The sequence below is a fragment of the Bombus pascuorum genome, chromosome 17 (genome assembly GCF_905332965.1).
Source record: "Bombus pascuorum chromosome 17, iyBomPasc1.1, whole genome shotgun sequence".
NCBI classification, from domain to species: Eukaryota; Metazoa; Arthropoda; class Insecta; order Hymenoptera; family Apidae; genus Bombus; species Bombus pascuorum.
In genome coordinates, this window is record NC_083504.1 from 2,787,629 (window position 1) to 2,811,003 (window position 23,375).

Consider the following 23,375-nt stretch of genomic DNA (forward strand, 5'->3'; position numbering starts at 1 on the left):
GCATACGATTGGCACCGTCCATCTCAATGCCCCTCCGCCGTGGCCCTCTTCCCTTTCTGCGCTTCTTTGTCCCCCTTTCCGCGCCTATCTTCCAACAATGTTTATGCCCGTGTTCCACGATGTTCAGTCGGTGCTCGCGCGATTCCGAGGCCACCGCGTATCTTTCTGCCAAATTCGACTTCCCTCGTCCGCTCCTCCGCACACTGAAGTCTCTGACAGACGCCTTCAAACCTTCCGTACACTTTTACGTACAACGACTAACAAGGGTATTAACACACCATTTATTATTTATTATGCGACCTACTAATTAATTAGACTCGAGCAACTATATCGAATTTGGTATCGGTGGCGCGGAGAATTATTTCCGAAGATTTGATGCTCTGGAAACGGAACAATCTGATAAACAGACAAATTTACGTTGAAATATAAGCACAGACTTGTTTCACTCACTTTTGCACCTTCAGATTTCGCATAAATGCATAAAAATGTGCAACCCGCTGGCAAAAGGAAGAAAATGTTTCGTTGGATAACAAGAGCCAGGCAGTTGTATATCGATAAGAATCTTTATACACGAAGAGGTCGAAGAGCAGACAATCGGACGCGTTTTAACACGCATTAAGCGCGCGTATCTTTCTAAGTTCAGCTCGTTCCAGCTTGTGCAAAGTTCAACGCGTTCGATGTAAATTACCCGAGCGCAGTTCCGCATCGTTGGCTAGAATTTTTCGAAACGCGTACGCGACGTAGTATTAGAAAGATCGCGGAGCGAATCGATGGGTCGCGGATGCGCTCAAGTTCGCGGCTAAAAGCGAGAAAGCTTTTACTCGTGGAGGACGTCTTAAAGAAAACCGCGGTGTGTACCGGCGTCGCAACGTATTATTATTGTTCGCGTGGTTACCGTAATGATCGTCATTATTGTCATCAAGAGTGTTGCTAGGACATTCCTTCACGGTAACGAGTTTAGCGAAGCTTTGCCTCGGACGAACAGGATCTCGAGGAGAGAGAGCCCGGGCAGACGTGGCCCGAGGGCCGCGTCCATTATTCAATAATCTCGCGAGCCAGTGCTTTTCGTTTTAAGTGCAACCTTTTTTCGCCATTGCAATATCGTTTTTATTCGCGACCGATACGCCTCGAGTGAACCGTTCGATGCCTGTTCTCGAACACAGTGAGAATTTGTCGTGCACAAGCGATCACGGAAATTTTCCAACGAGCTGCAGGATAAAGATCGATAAGAAGGTGAGCACTTTTTACGAAAGAGTCTGCATTCGCCGATGGTATCCAGCTGAACATTATCGTAAGAGAAACGGTGCGCTAATGTAGAAGATTCGTCACTGCGATACCGCGTCCACTTAATTCTTCTTTGTTTTAATTACAATCCGTTTAAGACACGAGTTAAAGCGATCGGTATTGTTAATGTTATTCAGTGGATGGAAGTGGGCAAACTGTAAGGTATTGAAAGTATATATATATTGTGAATAGTAAATTACAAAATATGTGGTGCTATGTAAGCCGATCCAGATCCTCTCGCTGGCAACGTTACCCTCAGACTGAAACAACTGCCGAAACGTCGCACGTGTACCGCTTATGGTTCTTCCTCGACGCATTCTTTTGTCTATCGATGACCTTAGCGCTTGAGAAACCGAAGACCAGACGTAGAGTTTTCTCAGAAGTGACGATCACTTCGACAGGTATATTGCACGAAGAATCCCCCCCCCCCAAAATCCCACAACGCATAAAAGTAATACACCGAGGAGTGCTGTTTTGCGGCCAAGTTTCAGCACAAAATACAACACACACAAGAATACAGAAAAATCACGCACCAATGCGACTTAAAGCCAAAAAACAAAAAAATAAACGCAAAAACCGAAAATCCACGACACATATTAGACCATGGCTACGTGGTACCGACGCGTATCGGTACTTTTGCCTAAACACACTATACTCAAATTCGTTGTTTATTGTGAATCTCAAAAATGTACAAAAAATCAAATATTGGCTAAATAAACTATTTAGAAAAAAAAAAAAGCAATAATTTGCACAGACTTGGAAACTTAAATTGTTCACAAGACAAGCATTCTATCTCGCAGTATTTAGTTTAAATACCTACTTCTGAGAATACCTACTGCAGAATGTGTAATAAAGCTAGTAATGGCGAAATTGTATGTATATTTGCACGATATTAAATGCAATTCTAGCAATAATAATTCGTTTTCAAGCGTTATTTTCAAATAAACTTACTTGGAGTAATTAATCTTTTTATTTGCTATTTTTACTTCAAACAAGAAATATTTAATTTAAAAAAAAAAAAAAAAATTGCACGAAGAATCGATAGACACAGAGGAAATTGATACCAAAAGGGAAATATGGTCCTCAAAGAGACGGCGATAAAGAATACCACATACTAGCGAAGGGTGATTTTGCCGGGATGGAAAGCGGAAAAAGGAAGAACCAGCGATGTTAATTTGGCTGCTCTTCCGCTCCGTGCACTCCTCACCCTCCCTTTTCTTGTAGCAATTTCCATAGCCTTGTGCGAATAAAACGCATTAAGATAGTCATCATTGGCTATTAATTTATGGCTGCGCGTATTTAGATCGACGCGATAGTATCGACTCGTTTACGCTCTGTTCCGCACCTTGTACCGAAGAAATCCGTTGAAATCAAAGCGCGATGAAACCTATTCCCCGAACGAGAAATCCTCCCACTTGTTTTCTACATCGTAGCCAGACTATCGAAAGTGTTGGAAGCCTAGTTTTTGCGCGAGAAACTCGGAAGACATTCGCGGCGGCTGGATTAAAGCAATGATTCTTACGTGTGCGCGATTTACGCTCGCTATCTCACCTTCTAGGATGAAGAAGAGCCACTGTCGGCAGTTTGTCCTGTCTTCCGCCACGCACTCTTTATTACCCCGTTCTTCGCCGTCTTTCCCCCTCTCTCTCTCTCTGTTTCTCTGCGTGCACCCGCGCGCTCGCGCGATTCTGTACAAGTTCAACACATTTAGGGGGTTATCGTATTATGTCGAGTCACGAACTCGTTATAGCACGGCAAGACGGATCGGCGCTATAAAACCACTTGGTTTCAGTTTAACCAAAGGGTGCACGGTATAACTGGTTTACATTTTGCCGCCTTTCTTGCTCCCTGCCCCCTTCTACCAGAGTGAGCGCGTCTCCCTACGGTTGCACGGGAAATTTTTCACGATACCGTGTGGCCTCCAGTCTCTCTCTGTTCGCCTGCTCGAAGATACGATCGTTGGAACGGTGCAACGGGTCCACAGGAAAACGTGGATACAAGATACGACGAGAGTCTGGCAAGAGAGAGGCCCGATGAAAAAAAGCACGAGGGCGAAGAAAATAATAAACGTGCGCGAAGGAATCCACGCTAATACCACGTTCGTGTGTGTGTGTGTGTATTGTACAAGAGAGAGTAAACGGGAGAAAACCGTACGACGACAGAGCAAAAGGGGAAAAGAGAAGAACGAGAGACGAGAAACGACGAATCGAAAAGGCACGGGGGATGCACGAAAAGGGGCAAGAACCTTCGACAGAGATACACCTACCACAACCGCGCGCTTCCTATCGAAACCGGCACTTTCGTTTCACGCAAATTTTAAGTTTCGCGAATAAATTGCTAGGCTGTCGGTCCGAACGAAACGACGCCGAAGCGAAGCGAGGCGAGGCGAGCCGCCGCGCGAGTCGACGAGGAAAGGCATTACCCTGGAGGTGGTACGAGAGGCCGAAGCAAGCGGCAACTAGTCGATCCACGTGCTCGTTATCACGGTAATAATATCGACGATGTTGTCTTCGTCGTCGGCGTCTTCTTGCCGCTGATTCTCCACCGGTCAGCACGAACCAATGAAAAATACTGAAAAATGCACGATAGCATCGTGTGCACGCGCGTTTTACGTTTTTGCCGCCGAGAACGCGTGCGCTCGCGTGTGAATCGGCGCGCTTCGAAATCGAGCGCGGCAAGATCGGCCGTATCGAACGGGGAACGTGGGAGACGATGCCGACGAAAGGTGTAATTTTACTTACGAAGAGTAAGTAATGAGCAATCGACAGGCTGAACGGCAATTTCGTGGCCGCCTGCCTTCTCCGTCCTCGCACCAGCTATCCGCCGACTTCGTAGCTTCACTATAGGCTATATGCATTTTTCCCATCTATACGCCGCGCAGAATTTGTCCCGCGTGAAAGTACCTGTACAACTAGAAGCCACCGAACGTGGCGAAACAAATCGAATCCACTGCTGACGAAGCAGTCTATTCGAAAAATCAGGAAACTGCGGTTGCAAGGCGGCGAGAGAGCGTCCGACGGGGAACGTTGTTCCACTTCTATCCCGCTGGATAATCGCGTAACGAACAATCCGCTGAACCGTAATTATTGCAATCGAATGCTCCTTGGCGCGCGGTTAATCAATAAGTAGCGACTCGTCCGAAGGAATGTCACGAATCGCCGACAGGAATTTCGTATCGCGTGGCTACGGCAGAGGAGGGGAACCGAGCAGAGAATACGCAAGACTGGTTTTTCATTTTAAGCGACCGAATGGCTGAAACGAAGAGAAAATTGTTAGCTTCGAGACCTTTGACGAAGCATACGCACGACTCACGATATTCCAGCATGAATCACGGAATGATGCAGGTGAGAAAAACGAACTGGAAGAGAGAAATTTTTCCTGGGGGCCATGGACCATCCAGTCCTGTTACGTAAGGCTGCCCAGGATCCTTCGCTCGCGATGGATATATTCGGAATTCCTTTCGAGACGAATAAAATATTTGGCAGCGGTGGAGAACGAAGCAAGGCTTATCAACGTGGAATATCGTGCGATAGATCGACGGAGACGCGACCGAGCCGATCCCAATCTCTGGTGCACGAAACCCGTTCCTCGGCATCGCGGGGTCGCTCCTCTTTCGCGCATGTGACGCAAAGCATCGCTGCGTTTCCCGGCTGCTCTGCTCGCTACCGCACACCGTGTCAGCGTTCTCTCGTAAATCCTCGTGGGCGGGGCGTGAACGCAGGCGTTTGCGTTGATGTTGTCCAAGAATAGCGTACAAAGTGTATCGAATTTGTACGATTCGCCTCCCGGCTCTTCCCGGGCCCTGTTTCACCCTTTTAGTTACACCATCCGGCTGATGTGCTCTTTTTCTTCTCGGAGCTGGAATCGACTCGCCTCGACGATGCTTCCAGTGGAGACTGTTACTCGCCAACACTCGCGGGAAATTTTCGAACACACTGGCACGATAAATCGATTGTGTAACGTTCCTTCTGTAACTATGCCATCGTTCTTTATCCCAATGCCCTAAAACGTTGCTAAGGATCGCGTTAAAGATCGTCCGCCAGCGGAAACAACGGCAATGTATGCACGAAATATGTCACCGTAATAAAAATCAACGAGGTCGGACCTAACCCGAGATAAGTGGAATTTACGATTACGAAACACGACGGAGAAGGGAACGCGTGGCCGACGCAAGGCGACTAGGTATCGACGACTGATCGGCCTCGACTGGTCGACGCGACGTCGCTGGAACCCGGAAGAGCCGGTCGGTTTCGGTTTAAAAGAAGGTAAAAGTAACAGTTACGTTCATTGTCGCGCCTGCCTCGTCCGGACGTTTTATGACAGTCCCTCGTAAAAAAAAAGCTAACGGTCCGCTCTCGTTTCGTCGCTATACAAACCCTGTTTATTGGCTTGTGCAATACGGCGGACCAGCGTGGATCAAGAAGCCTTACAGGGGGCTTAGTCCTCAGGTCCGCGTAGCTAGCTGCTCTTTTCCGTGCAAAGTGTCGTGTTGGAGGACGAACGTGACTACGCGACCGTTTGCCAGTTTTATTGCCAGGTCCAGGCAAATTACGACGCCGTCCAACGACTTTTACGTCTATTCGTCGTGGCGTCCCTTCGCCTTCACTGTAGCATTTTTCCCTCGGCCGGCAAAACCAACGTCCTACGTAATAAAGATCGAACACGTTGGTCTATCAAAAACGTTTTTCGCATCGTCCCAGCTTCACGAGGATCTTCCTTCTCTTCGTCGATCACGTCAGCTTGGTCGAAATAGAATGCGTGTTAAACGACTGGTGTTCGAACGTGTTAACGTAAAATATTACAGCAATTTGTTACGGAATATCAAGCTAATGGATACATGTACAAATATAAGAAAATAGATAAAACAATTAAAATATTCCACATATTCTGTCGTTCTAAAATAGATGATCGAAGAACCAGTTTAGAAACACCGCAGCGATAAGTATCGCGCGACTGTCAGGTACGAGGTATCGCGTCAAAGCGATCCGTTTCGCCCGGTGAAATATTAACTCGAACAATACCGAGATTTTTAAGCTTCTACCCGAGGCATGAAATTTCGTTGCCGCGGATAATCGAGGGTAACGTGCAACTATGAGCCGTTGACGCTTTTACGCGATGAACGTAGCGCGAGGGTTACAGCAGCTCTTGTGGAGTGCGTGGAGGAAGAGAACACGATGCCCGGAAACGGTGTTTCCTCCGCATCGATACATGCATTTCCATTAAAAGTAAATACGCGGTAAGGTCGGCGCAGCTCCGCACTAAGGCTCGCTTCGTGTGTAATATATAATATGCGGTTAGATGCAAGACTACTTTTAACCACGGCCATAAATCAAACAACCGACTCTGCGTGCATTCCTAGAGAAAACCTGCTCCGGCCCGAGAAAAAAGTCCCGGAGACCCCGCTCGAGATCTCGCCGCGTCTAATGAACGTGCCTCGTTCGTTTCGTTTTGCAAAACGAGAAATAGCCTATTACATTTTCCTGTATCCGTCCGAACACCTTCCGTCAAGTCAACGCTTCTCTGCTATCTGCATACTCTCGTTTCCCCTTCTGAGTCTCGCATGGCGGACGCTGCGTTAATTCCAACATTTATAAACAAATCATATTTTTCGTACGAGTCTTATTATTGTATGGCAGATTTTACTCCATTTTATTAGCGTGCAGGAAAAAATTCTTTCCCTTCGCTGTGCGCTTTATCAGCGCGAAATAAAACATCCGTGGCAGCGATGATGAAACCAAGCAAGGGTTAAGGTTAAACGGCCAGCAAGATCCGTGATTGAATACACGCTGGTTGCAAGGAAAATTTCTCCCTTCGGTCAATTGGATCTCGCGAGCGGAATACGGTGGAATTTTTAAAAAGCGGATATCGCTGCGATCTGTGTCGTACGAAAGCAGCGTTGCAACGAAGCTCGGCGAGCGTTGTATCATTGTACGCCGCGAGGAGATTGTTTCGCTCGTCGTCGACGTTTTCTGCGAACTTTCAATTTAACGGGCAGATCCGGGCCTTTTTCTCCGAAATCACCATCTCGCGCAAGAAGGGCCTGTAAAAATGACTCGGAGGGCCCCTCTCGGACGGCTCGAGCCTTCGGCTACTCTCCAATTAACCCATATATAGATCCCCTCCCTTTCTCTCTCTTGCTCTTCCACTCTCTCCGTATAGGTTGGGTAAAAGGAAATCGAGCTGGCTCGTTTGATCGATCCTTTCCGCGACTTGCATCGGCGCTGCCGCCACGATTTCCCTTGCACGGGAACCGCAGATCGAACAGACGGACTCGTCGAAACCGAGTATCCCAGATCGAGATTTCGAAATCACGATACCAATGCGCATACGAGAGAGGGAGAGGAGGAGAGTTGGCCTCTCGAAAGGCACGCGCGAGCTCCTCCAACCACCGCTATTATTACGACGTTACGTGGAATTACGGACGCCACACGATCGTCTGCATGCACCGTCTTATTACAAGATCCTCAAGGTCTTCGTCGAATAATCCGCGTTTTCCGCGACGAGCTTCGTCGTCTGCAAAATCGTGTAAAGTTTAAAAAAAAAAGAACGCGATAGGAAAAGGAACAGCTTTCACAGGGGGCGGTATGTCGCTATAGATAGAGGAAGGAGATGGAAAAAGGGACAGGGTGCGCGTGCGAGGGAAAGCGAGAGAAAAGAAAAATCGCAGGAAACCGAGAGCGACAGTGTTACGGCAGCCGTAAATTTCTTCAGCTAATGGTGCACAACAAACGCTTGTCCGTACCTAAGCTCATAATGTCCGTTCACGCCGGCCTAATATCGTTCCCGGCGTTTAATAAATATGTCGCGGAGGTAATACGTCATAACTTTTCCACGCGTCGCGATCTCGTGCAAGCGGCCGCGCTCGCGCAACACCCTATACCCAGACGCAGGAAACGGCCGTATACAGGCGAATCTACACGACCGGCGACCGCACGAGCGATGTATTACGTTGATATTCGTTGAACGGTTACCGCGTAATGTCACTGAGTTATACGCTTCTTAACCGAGACTCTTAATCGCGGGATAATGTTGTCCCAGCTCTTTCTTTCGCTCCTTTTGCTCCTCTTTCTCCTTCCCCCGCCCCCTGCCCCGTTCTCTGTCCCCTTTTCTCTTAACCTCGTCTCCGTCTTTCTTTTTCCCTCTATTCGCCCGTTGATACACACGACGCCGCGCCGTGTACGCATACCGATAAAACAAACGCAGTGTCTCGCGCACGTGACGAATGCGTAATTTCGCCACGGACGAATGATTGTCCGTACGTTTTTAGTAGCACAAAAAGGACTGCATGATTAGATATTCGCCCCCTGCCGTACCGCGACCATGCACCGCCGCCGTGTAAAGCATTCATTGAGTGGAAGTGCAGCGTCGATGGCGTGATTCACGCATCTGGAATTCGGTGGCGCTTCGAGAAAATTAATTAAATCCCACTGATTAATCTCTCTTTATCTGGTCGTTTCTACTTCGCTCTTCAGTTGATCTCTTTTTCCATCGGCCGCTGATCGTTCGTTCCTGCTCTTTCTAGGTTATCTATACACGAGGCCGAGATACACGAGAGACCGCCGAATGTTTATACTATTAATCGTGTTGTTCGCACAACACGATGAATATGGCCAGCAGGTAGTAACGGTTGTACCGAGAGCCCGAAGGATAAGCGGCCGACGAGTCGTTTATGCGCGTCCGCTTAAAAACGCCAGATAGAATCGTACATCATCGGGCGTACGACGGGAAAGAGGCGGTAAAATTAAGAAATTTTCGTTCCGGCACACAGCGACGATCAAGCAATTATTTTAAAAGGTCAAGAGGTTTCAGCTGGATAAATTATGTCCGTCGTCCTTTCCCACCCGCGTCGCCGGTCAATAGCTACGAAATAAACGTTTCGATTCAGTTCTCGCATGAACGCGACTAACTTATGCTCCGTTACAACGACGACAGATCGGGCTCGTGATCGTACGCGTGAAATCGACGAAAATGCTGATCGGTGTAACAAAGAAAATAATACGAATAAAGACACACGCGCCGAACTCGTTCGGTTTGTTACGTAACACACGTACAAAGCGACCATCGATACCTGGAGAATCAAAAAGAAGGAAAAGCGCGTATTACGACTGCGTTGTTCGTACGTTGCGGTAATTCACGAACGCTGGCTATACCACGTGTCCCAGTTCGAGATAAAGCGTATCGATGTCACTGGCAATTAGCCGCTGCTCGATATTCATAACTTTTTTACCGCTCGTACCTTCGGGATTGGTAGAACCTGACCGGAATGGAGAAGGCAAGGAGCAACGGACACAAAAGCATTTTACGGTCAGATCGCAGAGAGCTTAGGCTGGCAGGTGGTGTTTGTAATGGCCGGCCATCGGCAGACCAGGCCGCAGTGCTATAGGCAGGTTTGCCGTGGTAAAAACTGTTGCGTGAGTTACGAACGTCCGAGTCTATTTGCGGTATCGACGGGTGCCGATTACATCGTCGCGTATTAATTGAATACGCAGATGGCGCCGAAACGCTGCAAGAAATCGGGACACCGGAGAGAGAAACGGCGAAGAAACCGATCGAATATTCTTTCCAGTGCGTGCGATCGCGCCACATTGCCACGCCATACGATCCGTTCGTTGATAGAAACGGTACGATACAGTGGCGATGCGGCGCGATCATCGATTTCAACGAGTTCCACGTACGCCGAAGCACCGTGTCGAATCCCTAAGTAACGCAACGATGGAAGATCGATGGGAAGAAGAAACGTTTAGCCAGCTCGATGTATGTAAATTGTTTGTTTTATCCACGAATCCACCATTTCTCTATCCTTCTCTAATAAATAACGCGCAATTGTGTTCTTGTAGTCCGTGCGAAAGTATTCGAGCGATTCGAGTACTTTATAGGATGCCGATGAGTCTTCGGGCGTTCGTTTCTACATGGTAATTTTATTTTTGTCGTTTGAACGGCGAACGCTGGAAATGCACGAGCTACGTCTTCATCCGCAAGAGCAACGGCAAGTATTGGGCAAAAACGTGAGCAGGAACACTTTTTGATTCAATTATTTTCCCTTGTATCCTTCTTTCCTTGCGGGCACACAGCTATACATATCCTTTGTCTGGCGGTGTAGTCGTTCCGATCGTCGAGCACCTAAACACGTTCTTCGTGCCTACGAAGCGCGGCCGATCCAAAGTATGCATTATCTCAGCCTGCAGCAGTGAAATGGCAGTGTGCTATATAGACGAGCAAGAAGCCGAACCAATCAAAAGCGCGGCGTTTCTGTTGTCAGCAGCCTTGAAATCTGCAGCCGCCGATCAGACGAATTTCCCTTTTCCATCGCGTCCTTCTATTTAGCGTTCCACCCACCGGAACCTTGCCTGCTTTTTCTCGCTTAACACTCTGCACAGTGAAATACGTCTCGTCCACGTAGTTTACAAGCGTTTTCTTTCGTGCCAAAACACACGAGACCATTAGTCTAGCCGCTAGCGTGATATAGTGATCGATAGAGATCGAACCGAGGGAAGAACCTAACTGCTCGGTAGTTCTGTCTTCTTCTCTTCTTTGCGGAAACAACGATCTTAGAAACACGGGGTAATTGATGAATAGCCATTGACAACAAACGGCACGCTGTGAGAGAGGATTAATCCCGGGCCACGACGGCGATAACTCCTCCCGCATGAAATTTGCAAAACAGTCGGATAGCGTATGAGCTGTTGCCGGTGTGTAAAAGCGAGCCAGCGCACACCAGCTCGTACATGCGAACAGCTCGTCCATCAAATTGAGAACCCTGGTAGGCAGCCGCTATACGCTGCCGGCTGAACGTGCGATCAGCACCTATGCTTTGCGCGCGCGTTACGCGCCACTCACGTTCCTTCGCTTCTTTTCTTCCATACACCTCGTAGGCACCGATAAACCATTCCTATTGTTTACCATCGAGTCCTGTGTCGTTTACCGTGTCCTGCAACGACGCCGATGTCTCGCGGCCTCTCGATAAAGACGCAACCACAGATCATCGTCGTCACACCGAGCCGTCGTTCGTTGCCTCGCCTATGCACCTCCTCTACCGCGACACATGTACGAGTGTCCTTCTCTCGAGCCTCGAACCCGATACCTCGTGTAGCGTTCATATACCTAATATCGCTCTGTTTATCTTAGAATCGTGCTCGCGCACATTTCCTGTCTCTGTCGACATCCAAACGTACTACTGCGTTCTACCTTTGTTTCCATGTTTATAGCGTGTTCGATCATTTGTTTTATTTTATGAGAAAGAAACTTTACCTTGCTGGTGTTCGCGTCGTCTTCGTCCGCGGTATCCCAAAGAAGAGGGTTTGCTTAGAAGGAACATAAAGCTGTTCTTTTCTATGCGAAGAGAGATAGATAATCGAAGCAATAATATTCTTACGTGTTACGGTAAGTGATTGAAATAATCTTCAGCGGTAACTGGCGGTAGATCGTATCGATACCGAATCGCGATTATTCCGAGCATGTAAAGTTCCGGTGAACGTTGACCAGCGCGTTACCAATTGAGTGAAATAATACTACCGACGTTTATAAGTGGCAAACCACGTAAGAGAAAAACGTGGGACAGGATGTAAGTGATTCCAGCGATCAGAAATTACGCTTTCATGCGGTGAATCCGCAACACCCGTGATTAATACTCTTGAAAATTTTCACGTTATAACGCAGCGAAATATAAAAGTTGATCGACGATACTCGGGTTCGCGGTGAAATTATGCGGTGGGGCATATGCAAATTGCGAATATCCCGATACATTTTGATCGATGTTTACAATTACTTTTAATGACACGCTTCTACGGCATTTTGTCTCACTATGGTCGACTATGGTCGCCTTTTTTCGCAACAATGAGTGCACTGCCGCACGGCATCTTAATGAATGCGAATTAAAAATCAATCAACGAAATGTTACGTACGTTGAGAATCGAACGACAGCTTGTAATCTCGCGCGGTTTAAAACTATTTTCGCGAGTATCTTTCCTCTATCTTTATTTTCTGCCGAGTAAAACACCGACAATTTACATTTTTCTACTTAGTATAAGGAGGGAATTTACAACAAAAAAGGTTACTACCCTCGTTCGTGACGAGATGCAGGCACACACGTTACACGCTCGATGACGCAAAAAACGACTTTTTTCCGGTTAACTACAACCTTCGCATTTATCTCTCGTCGAGTATATAAAACAGACTACACAGCTTTCTTTCTTCCAATCAAGAATTCACGGAAAATATACTATTTTGACGCGGCTAACGTACGTACGTGGTTTCAAGAAGTCTGGATAAAGTTCTCTCGTGCAAACGATTTACAACGATTCGACGCGAATAAACGAACATTGGAAAATTTAAACGACGATCTTATAATTATTACGTGATACTTGCAGCGAAAGAAAGAATACACGGAGAAGAGAGAGAAATCGTTGGCTATTCTATAGTCGTATGGTTTGCAGAGTGATCGCGTTTGAGGAATTCAACGGGCGAAGAACAGCATGGAATCCCGATCAAATGTGAAGAGCCACGTAATTTTCAGAGACCCGAATGTTTTTTGAGCGAACAGTACGCAGAAGCGGCGGGCGTGGAGAAGGGAAAAGGGCGTAGTAAGTCATACGGAGAGGCTCGTACGTCATCCTCCATCCGGGCCAACGGAGCAACACATGGAAAGGGGCTGCGGAGCCTCCATACACGACGAACGCACCTACTTGGCTTGCCTCTTTAGGTCGAGGTTCGCTGGTGTTCGCGTACCACTACACACGTTCGCAACACGCACTCACACGCTGGTCACTCGTGTGCCTCGATATGTAGGAGAGGCTGAACCACTTGGTCACGGGCGTGCAACACGCACGCCTATATTCGACGCAGAGTGCACGATCCGATCTTTTCAATTTTCCAATTGTAAATTAGCGCCTTAAATGGTTGGTAAAAAAGGCGTCGTAGAAGCGTGAGTATACGGGAACGAAGCGACCGGAAACATCGACCACTCGTCAAGAGGGAAGTTCACTCAGCCATGTTTGTCAGCCATTGAGGTATACAATTTTGAAAGATACGAAACAACTACGCGTACGTTTATGCCCGTATGATTATTAATTATTAAACTTTTTTCAGACTCCTATCGAGGATAAACGTTAGAAATAAACGACCAACGAGGGAAAATTATAGTGGAAAAATAAGGAAAGAAAGTGAGTGGATTATCGTTATTTACGAGACGATTCGGCAGCAAACGATAATTAGCCGGTCGCGTGAAACGAATCCGTAAAAATCTTCCGCCCATAAATGATTTGTACAATGAACTTGCCCGTGTTTCTGTTCCAGCAAAACATTCCTACCACACACGAAGACGCGCAACGATCTTGGTCGATACACACAAAGATATGTGCTCTGTATTACCGACGAGCCTCGCAGCGACGATAGCGGTAAGCGCGGAGGCACATAAGAGGGAGGGGTAAACGAGCCGAGCCACGATTTCGTCGTCGTAAACGTCAACGTTACGGTTACAGCGTTGTTCCTAGCTGGTTTATATTGAACGAGGTTGCTCCCCGAGGTACGTAACACCTACTGGCAACCGTCGTATCGTCGAGTAGCACCATACTCGTTTCCAACCCGACAGAGAGAGAGAGAAAGAGTGAAAGAGAGACAGAGAGAGTGAGAAAGAAAGAGGAAGAGAGAAGCGGGTGAGACCACGTGGCTTTTACGCGGGAATCCCACTACTTCGGCACAAGAGTTCAAGGTTTGTTAGCTCTCTATCCGTTCGTACACGGTGCCGAGACTAGACGAACCGCCCAATAAAGACCGCCATAACCACCACGCGATATCGATGCGCGTAAATCAGAAAAAGAACACGGATATACAATACCGGTTCGTTGGACTTCTAACACGTATTTTGCATTTTTTAATCAATTTCGGAGGGTCAGCCTTACGAGGGAGCAGGGTTGAATTATCGAACGATTTGATCTTCACGGTACGTTTCTCCCAAGAACGTCCATACTTCTTTTCCTTATATTTTTTACCGTTGAGTCCATAATGAGAAACATCTATGCTTTATTTATAAAATTAGCATTATGCTTAACATTCGTTAAATCAAAATTGTGAGAAACGCGAGAAGCATAGTCTACTAAACAAGGCTAACGAAAACAATTAAACGATCGAATCCGTGGTTTTTTTCTTTTTATTACATCGATCTTTCCGAAGCATCGTGAAGACGGAATAACAGCTGGAATTAACGTTGGCAGGAAGAACGCCGTCGGGAGACGAGGCAGTTTTACAGAAAATAAATGAACCGTGGGGATGTACAGAGATAGTATTCGAAGCTCCGTCTTCACGCCCTCTAATTACCTCGTAGACGCGGGCCAGACCCTTCAATGAGGGGTCATAAATTTTCCTTGCATTTGGAAACAGCCCCAGAAACTGATACCGCAGGACAGAAAAGCCTTTTGTGAATCGAGTCTATGCGTCTTGTAAAATTGCCATCCAGTGGAAGAGAAACGTGCTCGATAAATGTAACTAACCGTTCAATCTTGCGGCGCGATAATTGTCAGATAAATATGGGCGATTCTTCTCTTTTTACTTCGTAAAACGTTATCTAAGTAAACGTTGTCTATACAAATAAAAGCATGCCTCTATATCTATGACGATTCGTTATACACCCGATAGCATATTATGTTGCTTCATTACCGCAACATTAATAAGAGAGACATTTACATCTGAAAACGGTGGCGATACGGACGCTTCGCCGGTACCCATAAATCACAATGAATTTCAAGCGCGTGTACCCTTTGATGTTTATCACGGCCAATGATACAAATGCATTCCGTGCAATCAAGTTTCTTCGGCCGATCGTGAGGCGTACGCGGCGCGGTAGTGCTCTCAAGAGCGTTAATGTTGTCCCGAGATCGTGTTCCCGTAACACCAATCCGCAATAAAACGAAGTTAATGATACCGTGTCTATCGTTACTGATTTGTGCGATTTGGGCGGCATAATCACTTCTTCAATCACTTATCGTACACTAACCAATGACGTTTAACGTGGATACCGTTAGAAGATCGATAAATCATCCTATAAGATATATCATCTAACGTGTTTGTCCTACGACCACCACACTCGTATTTCTTGTACGATACTTAAGAAAAACTATCACCTTGGAAAGAAGAGGCCATATTTCTCTCACGCCTTAAATTTTCAGACGAGATATTCGAAAGTCAGAAGACGTGAAAAGTGTCTTTTTTTTTTTTTTTTGGTAAAGACGTAGAGACAGAAATCTTTATAGACGCAGAGATAGGTAAATAGTCGTCCTTCGTCGTTTCTAGAATCGGTGTTTTTACGGTGCTTGGCAAAGCGACAGCAATAAGCCTGGTCGATGGATCGGTTGCGTAGATGCGTGTCGATAAAGCTAAATTATTTATCGTAGGTTCGTAGCAAGGAACACCGGTGGAGGACATTGATGGCTCTATATTTACCAGCAGACTTTAATCTACGACGAAATAATCCATAATCCTGTATCGATAAATTCTGTTACGCGTGTATCGATTGTAGCCGGCGATGTTGAAGAGCACTTGCCGGCTAGTGCTAAATGAGTCAACGACTTTCGATTCGCGAGAGTATAGAGAAACCTGTTCGACGAGAGTGCCAGCCGATCAATCGCCTTTTACCATTCCTACGATTCCTCCTACGATCGCCGCATTCCGTCGTATCGTCGACCCGATTTGCACACTCTCTAATCGCACGATTAAATCTTCCGTGTCTCCTGCGCGATAAACGCAAAAAGGTAATGGCAAACGGTTTTCCGGCTTTGTCGATCGAAGAAGCGAAAAACGAGCGTTTGCGCGCGCGCTAGCCGCACGATTCATCGACTATAAATCTTGTTGCAGTTATTGAATGGAAGACGCCGAGTTGATTCAGGAATACGCGAGCAAAACGACGCCCGGTTCAGAGGATTCTTTCCTCCGGGCCGTGAGCCGGCACCGGGGCCGAAACTTGACGTTAGATGGAACGAGAACGATGCAACACACCGCCGCCTTCTTCAATATTAAATTCTTTCTCCCGTTGAATTTAGTATTTATAGAAGGACGTAAAGAATAAGGTTCGTTCAATAAAATCCCGTTTCTTGTCTTTGAATAAGCACGCGCCTACGTCACGAAAGCTCATAAAATAATCTGTACACCTTTTGTATGCATAAAGAGAGAGGTTCTCCTCTCGCGTGGATCTCCTGCGGGAGGAGGAAATAAAAAAAAAAAAGGGGGGGGGACGGGAAGAGTACAACGGCGGGGCCTTAAACCGGACCAAAGGGCGCGAGAAGGAGGCTATCGTAGGTAAGAGCGAAACAGGACCACGAAGAAAGAAAGGTAGCAAGAGGGGCAAGAGGAAGAGAGGACCAAACTACGAAAGACGAACGGTCTAAGACCCAGCTGAGTTGGTGTAGAGAATAGGCGGTGTCCAAAAAGCGAGATAGAGTTGGAGAGGTCTGGATCTGACTACGACAAAGCGAGACGCTGCTAGGGAACCTCTCGGCAAGGGGGACAAAGACATCGCTAGAAACAGCTGACTACCGGAATTCGTGGTTCCGGAGGGGTGAGTACGACGAGGAAGGCACTTGAACCCCAATTGGACGAGGGCTTCCCCATTATACTCGACGTGCCCAACGATTTTACACGCACTTGACTCCATTCTATCTATCCACCAGACGTAACTTTATCGCTGTACGACCGAGTTTCCACGATCTGACGTTCGTTTTCAACGTTCGAACGCGAACTGCGCGAGAGAATACAGGACGCACGGCAAACTTACAACGGCCGAACGTACGTGATACGTAGCGAGGTACGATTCGCTCTGGTTTTCGCGCAGATCGGAAATAGATCTTCTACTTTTAGCGAATACTTAACAGTGAACGTAACGAGTATTCTAGCTAAGATATTGTATTAATCGAAAAAGCCATTTGGCTTGCCTCGTACGTCTCACGAATTGATACGCGAAACTAAGAAGCTCGAGATCGATGGAAGATGCGGGCAAGATTAATTTTAGCGAGAGACGAAATTCTCGAATGTGAAATGGAGACCGTGTGCGCGCGCTTTTTTTACCAACGACCCCGGGGGGTGGAAAGAAGGCGCGCTCGAGAGCGGCGCCTCCTCGGACAAAGAGGCAGACTCGCACACATTAATGATAACTCCAAGTGTCACTTTGCACGTCGCTTTCACGCGGATGAGTTAGTTATTACCGATACCCCCGTCCCCCCTGGCACGCGGTGCATTCATTCGCGCAGAAGGCAACGGAATATTTTTAGTTGGCTGCCAACTATAAATCCGTTATCTCGGCTACGCTTCATGACGGATACGTCGTATTTCAATCGACGCACAAATAGACTCGACCGAAAAAAATTACGACCAGTTTCGACGTAACAACACAACAGCAACTTACATTCGACAATAGTATACAGCTCGTGTCTTCTATTTTTCAGAACGGAACCAAGGGTCGAATGATTTGTTTAGATATGTATCGGGTTAGCGAACATAGAGCGGAGTTTTCGCGTTAAAGCCCGTGTCGCGCCCGTTCCCGGCTTTCCCTCCTGCACCAAATACAATGGAAGGACGCGACACGAAAATATCGCGAAGAAAATCGAGCAGAGACGCGATTCCAGCTATCGGACGCGTAAGTTTCACGCGATTCGAACGTTGACCGTGAAACGTTCGACGAGGGCGATTTAGCCTGGCGTATAATGGAGCTGGGTAAACTCGATCCACCACGCCTTTCCCGACCACGTGGCCTTCTCTACACACTACCGACCCGCTGCTCTTCTCTCTCCCCTAAGCATCGTATGGTCGCTTCTCTATATTTCATCACGCTTGTTATGATAATCGTTGGACGAGAGAGAGACAGCGTGATAGAGAGAATGAGAGATAAAGAGAGAGAGACAGAGAACTTATGAATGTAAACTCACCTGCTATAGCCATCCAGGGGTAGAAGGTATGGTTGGTGGGTTGCTGATGTAGTTGCGTGGCAACCGGTTGGCTCGCGGACGAGTTCAAACTGCAGGTGTTCCAGGACGACGTGAGGGACCTCGAGGAACTGTTGTTACCAGGACTCGATGCCGGGTCGCCGCCTACGAGACCACCGTAGCTACCAACCCTCGTCCCTTCTGGAGTGCACGCCGAAGGACGGACCACCGAATTGCTCTGACTGTTCGACCCCGAGGTCGCTGACTGCCAAACGTCCTTGACGGCCGCCGCTGCCATCACCGCAGCGTAACCATTCTGATGCGCCGATGCTTGATCTTGTTGCTTACAGTCCTTGGTTGCTGTGGTCGAATAGGAAGAGGTGGTGTGTCCGGTCGCCTCCGGTGTCGTGGAGTAAAGTTTGCAGGCCGTCGCGACGCTCGCGTCGTACGGCGAATCTTGAGGTGGTCTCGTGTTCGTACCTCCGCCCGGGTGTATGCCCAACGACGAGGACGTGTGATGATGATGCTGCGTAGATGCGTAAGGTGACATACCCAGGCCGAGAGGGAAACCTCGATAAGCCGCGGCTGTGGCGGGATCATGGTGTTGACTGGCGGCTCCTGTCTGATGGTGGTGACTTCCGTAGAAGCCACCCGCAGTCTGCTCAAAGTACGAGTTCATTATCCCGGGTATTTTGAATCACTTGCACTGAAACACCGCCACTCGAGAAACAAAAAAAAAAAAGAATAACACGCGAGAGCGAGCAGGCGAAAAGGCAAGGGCCTCGTGTTCGCCAGACGACTGTTCTCCGTACAGATCTCTTGGAATCCTTCGAGAGGACGGAAAAGGACGAACGAGTACACGATCGTGTGTTTTGTTGCGTGGCTAGTCACGAGCGATGTTTAAGAGTCCATGCTCCGCGCGACCCGATATCTCGTTCGCGTTCTCCCAGTTGATGGAAAAGGTCCGTTCACCGTTCGAAAGGCACCCCGACGATCGTTGGTCGAGAGGCGAGAATTGTCGAGGTGATGGTCGCTGTCGTTGCTACTGCGTGTGTCCGGTGGTGGTTGGCGCCAAAAGGCGTGAGGTAGGCGCGTCGCGTCGAGCACCGATACGCTGTTTGACGCGGTTGGCGACAGGTGACAGCGTCGACGAGGGACAAGCAAATGGGCATTAAACCGTTTTTAAGAGGTCATAAAAGTCATCGGTAGGTATAAGCGGTTGCACCCAAGAGTGTCAATGTCAGTAGGCCGTAGATGTATAATTCCGAATGGGACTCATGGCAGCGGCGGGGGCTTTTATGAGCTTGTTATGGTTACCGCTACCGGCAAGAGTGTAAACCGGCGGTCTAGGTGGTGGAAACGGGCGATGATCGTTAAACCGTTACGACGCAATAAACCGGGGTAATAAGACGGGCTATAAAACTGGCTGTGGGTCTCTCTACCGCGTGCGCGCCCGTCGACGATTCGGTCGGCCGGCACGCGACGATCTCTCCCTCGCGAAAGACCTCTCTCTTTCTCCTCTCTGCGTCTGTCGTATCGAAATGATTTCTCTGCGATATGATATTTCTCTCTGTGTTGTCGGTGACACAGGCCCGGTGCTGCCCCGTGGCGTGTCTCGTAAACGTTGGTCGTACTTTTTAAAAGGACCGAAGCGACCGCTCCGACTCTGTCCGCACTGCACTAGCACTAGCCGAAATGTGACTTCGCTGATGACTGCGAGGTTCGGTACGAAGCGACGTACGAAGGGGATCGTAACGAACCACGGTATGCCAGTGCGGTGGTCCACGGCACACTACCGCTTTTCTCGCGCCCCGTGTACCGCCACTCTGTACCGTCCTCCGTCTCTTACTAGCTCGTTCGCCTCCTTTTCTCTCTCTCTCTTTCACCGTCCACCTCTCTTCCTTCCACCACCGACTTTCCCGTCTCTCTTCTCTCGCTCTACCGCGCTCTTTCTCGCTCCGTCGCTCGTCCACCAGCCCCAGCGTTCCTCCTCTTTCTCTTTTCCACTATCATTCCCTCTCTTCGTTCGTCAGCCGCGATCGTCTCACTCGCGCGCGCACACTCTTCACGGTTAACTCTATTGTGCGAACGAGGAACGCGCGCTGCCTTTCCTCCTTGTCTTTCACGCGTCGTTCCCCTCTCCGACGCGATAACCGACTTCTCTCGCTTGCACCGTCGTCGCTCGGCTCCCCCTCCCCCGCTCGCTACGCCCCCTCCACGCTTATCCACTCGCCCTCTCGATCCGTCTCGCTCCACCTCTCGACAACGCGTCGCGTTTCGTCTCGTCTCTGCCGCGCTCTCTACCACACCGGCTCCTCTCTCTTTCCTTTCCTCTCGATTAGACTACGCAGCGCCCCCTGTTGATCGTTCGAGTAACTCAACGACGTGCCGCGAGATTAAATTCGTACACGTTGCTCGTGTGCTCCGCCTGGTATCGTACGTACGCCGCCTTTTTGCGTCTCAGCCACCGAAACTAGATAAGACGAAGAGGATCGGAAGAAGCGCGAGCAGAGGTCGAAGAGAGGATCGCCGGGACGCGAGAAAATAAAAGGGTCGGAAACGACGGATAACCGATGGCATCGAAAAGAGACGAATACATGTTGGTACGCTACGTTGGGGTGTAAGAGGTACGCGAGAGTACCGAGGCGAAGGTAAAGAGAAAGAGAAAGGCAGGGGAACGGCGAAGGAGCGGCAGAAAGAGAAAGAAAAAGACAGAGACGGAATAAGATGCGAAATTGCGGCAGCTAAGAGGGAGACGAGAGGTGCTAGCCCGCGTAGATCGGACTGCGAGGAGGAGGGGGAAGAAAACAGGGTGCCAAGGGAGGAGGTTATGCTTAAGGACCAATCAGAATTGAATTCGTCACGAGTACCACGCCGGCACAGCACGAAAATTCCTACGCCATGTGAAAGTAGTTCCAAGCTGGAACGACGCCCATGACTGGTTAGGCGCCGCCCCGCGTTACCCCCACCAGTGAAAACACGCGAGCAGCCGCGGATACGGACACCGCCGGCCACCGTACGGTAGAGCGAAAGCTGCACGCCACGCGCGTCACGCAACGTTTCCTTTCCTCTCCGCTCCGTCCCTCCGGCCCTCACCGCGCCCCCACAGCTTCTGGGGATACGTGCACCGCCACCTCTGTGTTTCGTCGCGAACTAACGCTGCCAGATCCATTCAGACGTTCAAACGACCAACATCAACGAGACACCTTGCGATTATCGTCATTGCCGAAAACTGTCTTCGCGAATCGACTCTTACGACGGAAGATCGTTTGATCGACGTGCGATTCGCCAAAGCCAGACGAACAGAGAAACGAATGGAAATAGAGAGAGACAGAGAGAGAAAGATAGAAAGAGAATGAGAGAAAGAGACGGTGGAAATATTTTGAAGCAAAAGAAACGCCGTGTTTCCCTCTCGTACGGATTCGTGGATTTCAGGTCGAACCGGTCCGAGGTTTCCCAAGTCCGTCCGTGGATTCGATGATGACGCGATTGCGAGTACGAACGACAAGAATGTTATCATAAACGTCTTTTACGAGATACTCGGACGTTTTACGAACCAATTAGACTACGGCCGTACAATTAAAACGCCGTAAAAGTGAGGTTCGTGAGGCAAGCGGGCAAGCGCCGTGGCGCGCGCCGCCACCAGTATCGGGAATGTTTATTGGGATGTAAATGTCGCTGGATTATCGCCCCCGCGGTTCGCACCTCGTAAATTATTCCGTAACGAGCCGAGTAATGCCCATCATAAGCTGCTCTCAGGGGCCGGACCGGACTATTTGCTCGTTCACTTTCGCCATTATGCATGTTTAGGATATAACCCATCGACTTCGCTACCAGCCTCCAGGAAAAAGACTTGGATTTTTGCTATTCGTCGAACGGCGCCTGACTACGGGCAATTATTCGTACATCGTCTATCGCGCTCGTCGCTGCGTCTAACATCGATATTTGTCAACTTTCGTAACTATTTACGACGATGCGTGTTTAGTGTGCGATTTCATTTTCTCTTTCTACGATCATCTATATCTAACTTGATCCAATCATAATAAACAGAGTAGGTTCGTAATTTAGAAACATCTCAGGTATAATTTTTCAAAGCGATGTTACGGAAATTACGTTTCGAAATTGTAAATTGTCAGGCGTACGTGTCAAAGAAATTAGGTTAACTACGAGACAAACGACAGTAGAAGCGATAAATTGAAATGGAAATGCCAGAGAACGAGGGAACACGTAGAGTTTTCGCGGTTACGATTGTTAGGATTTCAATGGATTATTACGAGCTGCCGGGGCAATCATCAAATAGCCGAATTGATAGAGCCCTTGATGAAGAGACTTGATGCAGTTTTCGCTTTTGTGGGACTCCGACAGGTGGCAGCCCGTTTGCTTGAAAATCATGACGGCAATAAACTCCGGTTTTATGACCACTTGAACAGAATCGTAAAAGTCAGGGCCTTTAAGCTTATAGCATGGTAGGACGCGTGTCGAATATGGTGGGGGCGTGAAGAGAGCCACCATAACGCGGAAGAAGGGGAAGGGTACCAGGGGCTGTGTGGGTAGCCAAAATGGGCCTAAATGCCCCTTTTAAAACACCATTGAAGATAACCAGCCACCACTAAAAGGGGTTTATTTAATGATCAAGGTTGTTCTCACAAAACCGGACGCTCTGTGGCTACCGACGACAGTTACCTGATGGCTTCATGATTATTTCTTTCTTCTCTTCCTTCTTTTTTTTTTTTCTCTTAAGTGTTGCATGTTCGAACAGTGTCCACCTGCGTTACAAACACTCGTGCCTGATTGTCGTCCCATAGAATAAGAAGAAACAGCAGTTAACACACGGGAGACAGTCTCTCACCGATCTTCGTGTAACGAGAGACGAGTTAAAGCGTTCTCGAGTTAATTTGCGCTCTTCAAAAATATTGCTATTGCTGGTTTTAAACAGACTCGTGTTAAATATCCTACGTACACGTACGCACGTGTATACGTTTGGTCGGACGCACGGTAAGACATTCGTTAATTTTCGCGACCAAATATTAGTTGCGATAAATCTGAGCGCGTATCAGAGAGTATTATCAAGGAGGAAGGATCGCATGTACGCCGAAATGGATGATGGACATTCTCCTCTTATGGATTTAAAATAAAAAGAATATGAAGAACACAGGCGTTGGAAGGTAGTGGGAGGTATTAGACAGC

The 23,375-nt window shown here is 48.2% G+C and overlaps 1 protein-coding gene across 2 annotated transcripts in view; it reads right to left on the reverse strand.

The window, feature by feature from the left end:
• Positions 1 to 20,644, reverse strand: part of LOC132915498 (homeotic protein ultrabithorax-like) — a 135,029-nt gene extending 114,385 nt beyond the window's left edge. Inside the window, exon 1 of one of the 2 annotated variants that reach the window (XM_060975363.1) lies at positions 18,192 to 20,644. In XM_060975363.1, the coding sequence (XP_060831346.1) occupies positions 18,192 to 18,867 (676 nt within the window). In that variant the 5' untranslated portion in view covers positions 18,868 to 20,644. The remainder of the gene's footprint in view (positions 1 to 18,191) is intronic. The other variant, XM_060975364.1, reaches the window with a different exon arrangement.
• Between the last annotated feature and the right edge of the window lie 2,731 nt (positions 20,645 to 23,375).